Source organism: Etheostoma cragini, chromosome 12 (assembly GCF_013103735.1).
Source record: "Etheostoma cragini isolate CJK2018 chromosome 12, CSU_Ecrag_1.0, whole genome shotgun sequence".
Classification (NCBI taxonomy): domain Eukaryota; kingdom Metazoa; phylum Chordata; class Actinopteri; order Perciformes; family Percidae; genus Etheostoma; species Etheostoma cragini.
In genome coordinates, this window is record NC_048418.1 from 1,747,883 (window position 1) to 1,760,375 (window position 12,493).

A 12,493-nucleotide genomic window follows, 5' to 3' on the forward strand; every position below is an offset into this window, starting at 1 on the left:
CACCTATGGTCATGAAGGCTGGGTCATGACCGAAAGAACAAGATCCAGGGTACAAGCGGCCGAAATGGGTTTCCTCAGTCTCCCTGAGGGCGTCTCCCTTAGAGATAGGGTGAGAAGCTCAGTCATCCGAGAGGAGCTCGGAGTAGAGCCGCTGCTCCTTCACGTCGAAAGGAGCCAGTTGAGGTGGTTCGGGCATCTGGTAAGGATGACTCCTGGGCGCCTCCCTAGGGAGGTGGTCCAGGCACGTCCAGCTGGGAGGAGGCCTCGGGGAAGACCCAGGACTAGGTGGCGAGATTATATCTCCAACCTGGCCTGGGAACGCCTCGGGATCCCCCAGTCGGAGCTGGTTGATGTGGCTCGGGAAAGGGAAGTTTGGGGTCCCCTGCTGGAGCTGCTGCCCCCGCGACCCGATACCGGATAAGCGGTCGAAGATGGATGGATGATTTCAGACCAAGTCAACATTTCTAACTATGCAACGTATACATAGTGGGCATCACTGCTCTGGCTTGTGTCTACCCAACCCTGCTCCACCATACAAAGTCCCAAATATCTGTATTTGAAGACCTGAGAGCCTGAACACAACATGCTATACTGCCCAGTAAAGACAATTCAGGTTATTCTGGGACCATCACCCGACTCCCTCACCTTGCCAGGGTTTTGCTGTTTGAAAGCTGATGTCTCCTGGAGGAAGAGCTTGAGGGAGTTGCTGAGCTGAGGTCCAGTCCCAGAGTGGCTGTCCTGACCTGAGTCAATGATCTCCCAGCTACAAGAAAGTAAGAACAGAAGCAATGTTGGTCAATTTTAATGTTATTCACGTTGACAGTGTTCTGTGCCACTACATAGGTGGAAAGTTGTCTGAAAAACTTGCTCTAACCTTATTCAAGTAGTTGTTGTCGCCTAAACTTGAACCAATGTGCTGCTGGTCTGGCTTTGTTTGACCAGTAGGGACACTGGACTCCCTATTAAAGTTAGTTTGGGCAAATATTTCTTGAAACTGTGCAGCACTTTCTTCGGTCATTGTCTTTAAATGTGCTATACAAATAAAGTGATTTGACTTGTTGGTACGTGTAGATGGTCCTCATGTCCCCATTACTGATATGCAATGACTCTGCATTAAAAATAGTATCAGCATTTGACCTGACCAAGAGAGGGATTGAAGAGGTTTGTTTGAAGGCTTAGAATTCCACTGGTTGAGGGTCATTGATGAAATTTAGTCCAAGAAAATAGCCAGTCCTACGCAAATGTCAAAGTCTAAATTAAGAAGCCTCCAATACAACTGGCTAGATGACTAAACAGACACACGGCAGATGGGAAAAGAAATGTAAAAGGGCTTTCCATGCTGTGGTACTGTTGGGAATTCTAGTAAGTCTGGTAAGGTATGAAATTTTACCCCCCACAACGAGGGTTCCCACAAAGCATCTCCTGTTTAAGCTCTACTATCAGCCCTCGTCCTCACTTCACATAAAACAGCTATAAAAGGCACACATGTGGCTCATCTGTAGGTCATGTGGAATAAATAGATAAGGGTGTGAGGCAGCCAAAGTCCTGCTTTAGCTTTTGTTTCACTGGCTTAACTAGCAATGGGTTTTGCCATTGCTGGATTCCTAAAGGGTAAAAGGTATGTTCTACTACACTGGGTGGTAACAAAGACAAAACAGATATGCATTTTTAGCAAGTCCAATTTAGGAAGTAAAATTTCCACTGGGGTTCAGATCCACTTATTCAAAGAGTGTACTTTAACCGGGGCAAGGTCAACACCTTTTATCAGATTAAATGACAATATACTAAATTTAAATCCAACAGAGGATAGAAACATGTCATGTGAAAGCAGCTGTCCTGGAAACAGCTGGTGTGAAATCACCATTCAGATCTAATTACCATAACAGCTAAGCAGTTAACACAGCTGTGGGGTTGCTGTGCTAATTGGAAAATATGTGACCTGTGGTCTTAAAGGGGTTATTCATTTCTTTACATTCCAAGAGTTGTTTACTATTTCGACTTTAGGCCCCGCATACCAATGTCTTTCATGAATACATTGTTCAACATATCTAGCTGATGGTGTTGTCCCTGCAGGTGAAGGCAACAGTCAGGCTCAGTCAAGTCAATCAATCACCAAAAGTCATTAAAGTGCATCATCATGGAACCGTACTATTTGTGCCAAATCGATTTAATAGATGTTGAGATATTTCACCTGGTAAGTAAACAAGTTCATCAGAAGATCACCAAAGTCATTACGATTCAAACTCTGGGGGACCATGAATGTGTTTACCAACTTTCATGGCAATTCACCCAATAGTTGTTGATATATTTGTCCAATATTGATTATTTGGTTCAAGCTGGACAAACATATAATGCTGACAAACCTAAAATATTCCTATCCCTAAAAAGCCACACCCTAGGAAAGCTGAATTTCAACTCAAAACACAGGCTACCAGCTTCAACATGAAAACCACATGTACAGTTTGTAATGGTTTTGACAACCCAACATCAGTTTAACCATATTATTTGCAAGGAGAAAAACTAAACCCACAAGTCCTTCCATTTATTTCTTGAACCCTATCACCCTTTCTACCTCCTTTTAATCCAAACCCAAACATCACGTCCTCCAATCATGTATTTGCTAGGTTGCAAGGAACAAGCACGAGAGGCCACAAGAAGTGACAATTTCACACATATCCCTAACCCCTCCCACCTGACCCAAACACTCAGCCTCGTCTCAGATAACCCTGATTATCCCGTCTCAACTTTCGGGCACATGCATCAGGAGGCTGATTTCCAGGGAAACGTGATGGGTTGAACATGAGACATTGATACTGTGACATCAACCTCCCAACCATGCCTTCTCCTGTATCCGTGACATGGCATGGACAACAGGGTGAGATGGGGCATGTGACTGCTAATGACAGTGTTCCAGACAGACGTCTCCCTAGAAAGAGGTGCAAGTCTTCTTGGAAAGTTTCCCCACACCACAGATCGCCTGGAGAGTGGAAGTAACTAAGTAAGATTTTTATGTAGCACCTTTTCAAACAAAGTTACAAAGTGCTTCACCGGATACAAATTCAGAAAAATCTGAAACATACAGTTATAAACAGCAGAGAAACATACAAATGCTGAGGACAGTAATGAATTACAACCTCTATACTGGAAAGGCGACTTGGTAGAGATAGGTTTGAGAAGTCTTTGGGGGGATACAGGTTCAGAGGGATGGAACCCTAATTGGAAAAGTGCAATCACAGGAAGTGCCATCGTGAAACCCAACATTTTTAAATTTGGTTTCTAATTTTTCCTCAAAGAACAGAGGACCATGGACTATGTGATATTATTGGACAGAGCATTTGTGACGTCACCCATTGGTTTGTAGAGATCTGCTATGAGTCGTTGAGTTAGCCGTTACGGGCGTAGCCGTCCTGGTTGCAGATGTGACTATTTTAGAGGAGAGGGCGGAGTGAGGGAGGAGCCCTTACACTCTACTTTACGTTACACACTTTCACTGGCAATCACATCATAGCCACGCCCTAAAATACCCCTTGCTTTATCGCTGATTTTAAAATCAATAAGACCGTAATTCAAAACATTAACATCATTTTGTGTTGCAGAAGACGTAAAACTAGCAATTGAGACCATAAACGTATTATAAAAGTGTTTCCTGAGGTAATAAATCAAGTAAGAAGTGGGTCACTTTTTCATAGATTTCTACAGAAACCAATCTTCTTATTGCAACCACATGTGTCTCCCCCTGCAGGAATTCAGAGAGAATGCAGCTTTAAGGAGTCTCCCCCTGCTGGAGATCAAATATAATGCAGCTTTAAGGAGTCTCCCCTAGTGGAGATCAATTATAATGCAGCTTTAAGGAGTCTACCCCTGCTGGAGAGCACATATAATGCAGCTTTAAGGCACTTCCGCATTTGCAGCACTTCCTTGAACCGGATGCTTTGTCCATTAATACTATATAGTCTATGCAGAGGACAAATAATTGCCAGGGTAGCAATTGTAATCTGAAGCTTCAGTTGGACTCTACTTTAGGTGGATTTATATTCCTATCTGTCTCTGAAGGCCGTTGCTCTCCGAGATTGTCAAGTGAAGTACAACAAGCCAGTTTTAAGCCACACGCATTTGCACAACTTAAGAAGAGAGTCATCCTTCAGCCTAACGCATATGGTGTGCAAAGACATTTTTCAGCCCTTGTGTCACATGCTGTCTGAGCTCCACAAAACACTTTGGATACTGAGAAACAACTATATCACGTTTCCTTCTTCCAGATCATTACAGACCACCAGCTCCACCACCCACTGGTTTGTCAACCAAAAAACAACAAACTGTTTTCTCAGTGGTCTGAAGACTTCAAGACGTCCAACTTTCAACAGAGAACTTGTCACGTCAGAAGACTACCAGACAGAAAAGGAGGGCAGCTGCAATACATGAGCAGCTGTCGGGCGGATGTCACTTTTTACCCAACCAGTAATCTCTGAAACAACACAGGGAGCAGCATGTCTGAGCCTCTAACAAGCCCGGTGACTGCGCTTTAAAAATAGAGCGAGACAAACAATGCAAAGAATGGCGGCAAAAACATCCCAGCTCTTCTTTTGATTGGGAAGGCATTGGTGTAAATATGTTTACCCAGCTGCCTGTGTGGGTACAAAACATAGAAACCCTGACTCTGAAGCAAGTAAAACCTGTTTATGTTCTCCATACATCCTTTTATACTGTAGGTAATACACATTAACTTTGTGAGAAAGCAGAGAACTGGCTGATCGAGTATTACAGTTAATGCCTTTGCAGAAGGCCGGTCTGGCAAAGACACTAAGCTCAAAGCTTCAAGTAATATAAGACCCCAGTGTTGTGAACCCGTGGGGGGCGATGACGCAATGACACTTTCCAAGTATATCTGTGCCGTGTTGTTCATGTTGTTGATCTATTCAGTATGAAATTAAGAGTTAAATATGCTCAAAATACTGAACAAACTTCCCTTGTCGTGAGTTGAGGTCATAAAATATGGATATTTAACACTAATTGAGCAATGCAACACCAACAAGTACACAACTGCAGTCCCCTATGTGATAGCTCATAGTGTCAGGAGCATTAAAGTTTCAGTTTAACCAATTCCCGAAATGAATATATTTTTTAAAATCTCAGTTATCACTTCTCTTTTTCAGATTTAGGGTTAGGGTTAGAAGAAGTTAAAAGAAACCAGGGGTAACTATGTAGGATGCTGTTGCTGGAAAGACATGTTACTGAGAAAAGCTGTAAATTTGACTATTACAACTAAATTTGTCATTTTGACTGATAATTCATGGTAAATGTCTTTTTTATAGCCAAAGTTTTTTATTGTTATTATTATTACTGTTATTATTGTTCTCTTTATACTGTATACTGTATATTTCCTTGCGGGAGTCATCCCAACACGATCAATAAAAGAGCAGTCTAAGTCTGAATTCTTTAAGCACCAAAAACTATTTTCCATTTACCTTCATTATTTTGTTACTTTAGAGCTCTGAGGCATATTTCTCAAAACCTAGACAAACAAAAACAATAACTTTCTTCATGGCACAATACTACAAGAAGAAATTTTTGTTGTTGTTGATTTTGGGTGAACTGGCCCTTTAAGTTCTTATGGACTTTCTTCACCAGATCACACACACAACTCCAGGCATACCTCAGTCCTGCCCCACGATCTTCAGGAGACATCTCAGGTAACTTCAGCAGATTTTACGACGCAGTGATGAAATAGATAGTCAAGATGATAGCGACAGCTAGAACTTGTCTTTGTCGTAGAAAAAAAAAACTGCCGGCACAAACTTAGGGTTGAGCCAGACTCAGGTTTTAGGTGCCACACAGCGCGAGAGCAGTTTGGGTTTATACTCAATGAAGCTCCTGTTGGAGTATTTCAAACAGCCTAGTCTAAAAATAAACCGGTCACACTACATTCCAACTGGCAGCCATCAGGGGGACAGAGGGATGGGGTTGGGGGATGGGGGGATGGGGGGGAGGTAGAAACAGCAACACCCCTCCACCAACCCCACCAAGACATCAACCCCCCCAAACATGCCTCCTCTTGTGTCTGTGACATGGCATGGACAACAGGATGAGATGGGGCATGTGACTGCTAATGGCCGTGTGTTCCCCAACCACTCGACATTTTGGCACAACACAATTTCTTGCTAAGAGAGAAGAAGATCGATACCACTTAATATCAGAATGACAAGTATGCAGCTACTGCCAGCAGCCGCCTGACATAGGTTAGCATAACGACGGGAAACGGAGGAAACTGGTTCTGCCCAAAGCAGGGGTGTACATGACTCAGGTCTAATTAGACTAGGCTGACCAGACGTCCCTGGTTACCGGGGACAGTCCCTGTTTTTGGTGACCTGTCCCTGGCGGGATCTGTCCCCGGTTTTCACTGTGATTGACAGACCCGAAATTGGAATGAAAGAGAGAAAACACTGACCAAACGTAGCCGATAGTCGCACACCCTCCACCCGCAGGCTCAAGACAGCCATAGCCAACGCTGTTGCTTAGAAAGACGTATTTTCCGATGCCCAAATCACTGATTATTTACATGGAGTTTGGTGGGTTTAGCGAACGCAATTTTGCAGACTTTTATGTTTTAAAAAACGATCTTAATCTTTAACAGGAAGGTCGACCTTCTTAGAAATCCTTTCCATAATGTTGTCAGATGCTTATAATACGAATCTAAGCCCCTAATGAGAACAACTCTAGTTCTAATGTCCCTGTTTTAAGTTTTACATAAATAAAAACATGACGTTTTTTGGAGATATATACGCTTCTAAGCTGAAAATGTCCCCAGATTTTGTCTGAGAAATGTGGTCACCCTGAATTAGACGCAGCTGTTCAGTTCTAATATTTCACAATTTGTTAGCCAACCGTCTCCCACGTCGAGCTCCAGACATCACGCACAGACATAAGAGAGTCAAAGGTTAAACTATTTCTTTCAAGCTAATTGTATAGCATGATCCAGAATAGGAACCAAACTGGCACTCTTAGCCATATGTCGTCTGGGGTAACTTAGCATTTAGCTTCAGAGCTACTAAACGTTAAGGTTGATCAAAACAGTGTCTGCTAAGGCATTAGCATGTAGCACAAGAGCCAAAAATCACCCAGGTAGAGATGGCTGCTCCCTACGTTCTCATCACTTCTTGGTAATTTTACCAAAGGGCAAACTCCCAAAACTAGCCACGCCAGTTTGACTACTACACCCTGTTTTAGTGTCCTTGTTGGTCAGGGCAGCAGGGCACTACACACACATCTTGAGGTCCAAATCTAACGTAGTGTTCTAGGATGTGTAGTAGCTGGTTTCTTACTTTTTAATGTAGACTACCAAACGCCACATTATTGAACTGGCAGATTTTTTTAAACAGGGCACAGAGAGACGTTCAGAGTGACAGAAGTTATCTAGTAAACGGGCCATAGCCTTCCAAACTATGATGGTTTGGAAACGTGCAAAAACATTTCTTTTGCCGACACTTGATTTCAAACAAAAGCCAGACGCTACATGTTACTAAGTTGCTATGAGCTGTAAACTCACTCCACTTCTAAACAGAAGGCAGAAGGTCTCAGAGCCTGACCTGGCATGGCCTCTGTTTCTCTGGACAGCTGCTGCTGTACTGGAAAGCAAAGAGCGCTCAATCTGCAGCTACTTCTGACAAATGAATGTCCCCAGATGAACCCTGCACGCTGACTGACAAAAGAAAACAAATCTTCTGAGTCTTTGAAAAGCACCAGCACCTTCGAAAAGCTCACTAATTGACACAAAGTATGTAATTCTTTTGAGTGATACCGATTTGAATATATTATAGAAATATTACACAGTTGTTATATTACTCACATTGTTCTACTGCTGGCATGTGTTTAACCCTCCTGTTGTCCTCGGGTCAAATTTGACCCCTTTAAAAAATATCCATATCTGAGATATGGGTTTGTTTTTAACCAAATTACCCAAAAAATGGATTGGATTCCTTACAACGCTCTTTACAAATACAATTAATCACTTTCATTCCTGACGAAACTCATCTGTACGTTCCTCTGATCTTAACTATTAGTCAAAGTAATTCAAAATGTCTTATTTTTTAACTCAAATATTAGGTATAATTATATATAAATGAGGGTTATTGAGCATGGCTTCCAAAAAGTATACAGTGTAAAACTCGTGGTAGTAAGGTGGTGTTAGTGAAAACTAAAAATGTCTGAAAAAGGGACAACATTTTTAAATCTTTGTTCGTTTTTTGACCTGGGAGGACAACACAAGGGTTAAAATCACATTATTCGCCCCGAGGAGAGAGAAATGTAAATCTTCTAAATTAAAAGCTTACGGAGACTAAAAAGACAAAAACAATCCCCAACAGTAAGTATTGGGCCTTAACACTTCTGTCGTATTACCCAACAATATCTATAATCTAATCTCTTTTCAGAGAAGCAATAAGCTGCATTTAGATTATTTAGGTTTAGTTTTATAGTTTTTATGATCAGAAATTTCTAGCAAAATAAGTTTGTAAATTTGTAAGGGTTAAATATTGTTATATGGGTTATACATTAGCTTGTATAAAAAAGAAATTCTCCACAAATGTAAGTGACCAAAGGTCAACTACATTTCAATGTTTAACCAAACAAGCAAAGTCTGTGTCTAAATATGTGATTTTAGGATGAAAAATCTAAAATCCTTAAATATTTCGACACCATGACTCTATGGCGTCTCATTATTTGACTCTGATGAAACACTCGTGGCCGGTTTGTTGTTTTCTACCAGTTGTCCTCCGTCCAACCAGAAGGCTCGCTCTGAAGCACACCCCCCCACTGTCTCTGGTGATTAGCTGGTCTGCTTCATGTCACAGCTCTGACTCAGTGGAGAAACAGCTGAGTCACACACACACACACACACACACACACACACACACACACATACACACAGTCAGGTTTCACAACTCAGATGGCGTTGTGTGTTTGTTGTGGTAACAAACGGCAGCATGCTCCATGTGTGTTTTCAGTGATGCAGGTGATAGTTTTCTGATCATAACCATCCATCAAGTCCAAACAAAACACACTATACTATAATTTTGTGTTTAAAAAGTGATTAAAATGACTGTTTTCTGCACCTATTTAGTCACGCACATAACTGTTGGGAGGAAACATGATGTGACAGTGGTTTTCTGTATCAAGACAGCCATTTTGTGGAGCTTTAAGACAGAAGCGATACATCGGCTGATGTAAATCAGAGTGACTTTATTATTTCATATAATATTTTATGGCTTTGTTTAACCCTTGTATGGTATTCGGGTCAAATTGACCAACTTCATATTTTTACAAGAAGAAAAATGGTACAAATATACATTTCTTCTACCCGAAATCAACGGCCTTACCTTATTTTCTGTGATAAACATGTATTCCTGACTCAATTTAGGAAATTATTCTGGATATGACCAATTCTGTTGTTTCCATAGTGGATTTTAACATGAAATATAACCTTATGACAAAAAACAAATCACACTTCCATTTTTAATTGTGTTAGTAGAGACTTGTTATCTCAATTGTTTGAAATTGAGATAAAGACAATATTTAAAGACAATATTTATTAATAGATTATGAAGTAATAAGAAAATACAAGGGTTAAGACTAGATTCCCAGCGGTCACACTTTACATTAGTTTCCATTCAAATGTCAAATTTCTAAAAGACAAAATTACTGTAGGTGCATTTTTGTCAGCTGCTTTAGAGCAAATAAACCAATTTTGCCAGTTCCATTTAACTTTTCTAATGTATTTCGTCAAAACGTGCATATAAAAGTGCAAGCAAATGGCTGAATGGAAAACGACTCTTGACTTCCATTCATTTGCTGGAGACTTAACCTAACCCCCTAACCCCCTAACCCCCTAACCCTAATCGCTTCCTGCCTAATCTCAAACCTTATCTTAACCTTTTAACCAAGTCTCTACCCTAAATGTAAAGCTTTACATCATGAGGACTAGCATTTAGTCCCCAAAAGGCAGATTAGTCCCCACAAAGTGACCCTGGAAACAGATTTATGTCCCAACACCATGCGTACTACACACACATACAGAGTCCCAACAGGGAGGGACAGTGTTGCCATAACGTCCCAGCTGTCAGCTCGCATTTTGGGTCGGCAACTAATCTTTCACAAGCCCTAGCCTGAGACTTGCTCTGGGCCTGATGTACAACTAGCCCACACACCTCTGACCGACAACAGCAGGTGACGACAACACAATCCAAAACGCCCTGCTGGCCAAATGTCACGCGGACAGAGAGAGAGAGAGAGAGAGAGAGAGAGAGAGAAAGGCAGAGGGGAAAGAGAGAAAGCAAAGTAGTACAAAACATGCAAATTAGGATAGATGAGCCTGTAATGAATCCAGCTGCTTTGATCAACCAGATTGATGGAGTTCTACCATGACAGTGTCAACACAAGCTGATCAGTGTCGGCATCACAAGACTTCAGAGCAGGACAGTACTGGAGTGCACTGAACTGTAGAGCAGTGATGTCTACGTGCCAAAACACCATACTGGTTGTTGGGAAGATTTGTAAGACTACAAACATGGTCGTGGGCCACATGCAATGTCCTAAGCCAATGTTTCCCAAACTTAGGGTCGGGACCCAAAATTGGTCGCAGACCAGATTTATTGGGTCGCCAGTTGGCAGAGAGCAGACTAAATGCTCAGCATGACCTCAGCATGACCTCAGAATGGAAATGTCAAAAAACCGAACCTAGACCACATCAGCTGGTTGTTATCTTCAACCAGACACATACATCTCATTATATTCAAGTCAGCATTATTTAAACAAATGTTGGTGTCGGTACTGAGGGACGATGGGAGGGGACAGAGACACAGGAAGGAGAATAGAGACCTTATCTGTTTACTTTTATAATGGAATAAATATACTTCATATACATTTAAATTCATGGTTTGTTCCGTCTTTTGTCCACAGTTTGAAAAATGTAGATGTAACAATGATTCATGGTGTATTTTTGTAAATTCGGGTCCCAGGTAGACACCAAATTTCTCTTTTGGGACTTGAGCTGAAAAGGTTTGGGAACCACTGTCCTCAGCCAATCATTTCAGACCAGTAACCTGTAGTCTGGCAAAACATACATTTTCTCAGAGTACACACATCGTGGATTTCTTATGAAGTTACGTAAGACAACAAACAAGATGTAGATGAGCAGGGGTCGGCTTCAGGAAGGAGGTTTAACAAACTCTGAGTCTAACCCTGATCTCTGAGTTGAGAGTCTGAAACAGCTGATTAGAGTTGGTTTAATCAACTCAGAGCAGGTTGACTCGGAGATATGCAACGCCACAATAACAAGGCAGCATGAATGGAGCCATGATACTACGATTCACCAGGGTAACTAGAGCATGAACGATATATATCGGCGTGCCGATATCATCGTTGGCCTTTCCAGATATATCGGTATCGGCGTTTATAATGGCCGATTGAAAATTATTTTTAGTTTTTTTTATTTAAAAAAAATATTTTTAATTAAAAAAAAATTTAAATTAAGTAATTATAATTACTTTTTTTTCTCTGAATGAACATTCCCCAAAAAAATTATATATATATATATATATATATATATATATAATTTTTTGGGGGAATGTTCATTCATTCATATCTTGAAAATAAATAGGCACTGTCAACCATGTTATTACCGTTGCAGTTGCATAGTCTGTCCACCAGAGGACGCTCTACAATGTCCCGGTTGGCAACACTGATTTTGAAGTTTCATATCTTAGGTTTGTATTTTTATAAATTTCATTTATCAAAACGCGAACATATTTTAATGTTCCTCTGTTCTGTTGTGACAATAAAACAAATTATTATCATATTATTTTAGTGAGTACTCATAAATAACTGTTGTCAGGGAAATCTGTTTATGTTATGTAACACATTTCTGGATTATTTTTTAAAATATGTATATCGGCCAATATATTGGCATATTGGTTTTTTTAAATAACCAAATATCGGTATCAGTATCGGCCTAAAAAATTCTTTATTGGTCAGGTCCTTATGGTGAAAACCACAAACAAACTGCTTGGCAGAAATACTCATGCGCCCATACAGCGAGTCTGAACCTGCTTATTGAAACAGACCCCAGAAAGGGAGTTGATTGATAGGTTATGCCGGATAAGAAGGCATCTCCTCCGTATCAACTCATAACCAATTCTCCACATCGCGTTCAGTCTAACTCTGATTGTTGTTATTATTGTGAGATGGAAACCCAGCTCGTAACTTCATACACGAGCTGTCATAACAGACAACTGCCCTGCCGCCCACACACACACACACACACACACACACACACACACACACAAACACACACACAAAGTGTGTCTCACTATCTTTGTGGGGACCCTTCATTGACATAATCCATTCCCTAGCCCCTTAACCATCACAACTAAATGCCTCACCATAACCTTACCCCACCGTAACCATAACCTTACCCCCACCCTAACCATAACCTTACCCCCAC

At 41.1% G+C, this 12,493-nt stretch overlaps 1 protein-coding gene and 1 long non-coding RNA gene across 2 annotated transcripts in view; one reads left to right on the forward strand and one right to left on the reverse strand.

Moving 5' to 3' along the window:
• Positions 1 to 12,493, reverse strand: part of retreg1 (reticulophagy regulator 1) — a 27,832-nt gene that overhangs the window by 7,898 nt on the left and 7,441 nt on the right. Inside the window, exon 4 of the mRNA XM_034888558.1 lies at positions 646 to 763. Within this exon, the coding sequence (XP_034744449.1) occupies positions 646 to 763 (118 nt within the window). The remainder of the gene's footprint in view (positions 1 to 645; positions 764 to 12,493) is intronic.
• LOC117954666 lies at positions 2,700 to 3,069 on the forward strand. The gene is made up of 2 exons (XR_004658857.1): positions 2,700 to 2,815; positions 2,937 to 3,069. It is a non-coding gene; the product is annotated as an uncharacterized LOC117954666 (long non-coding RNA).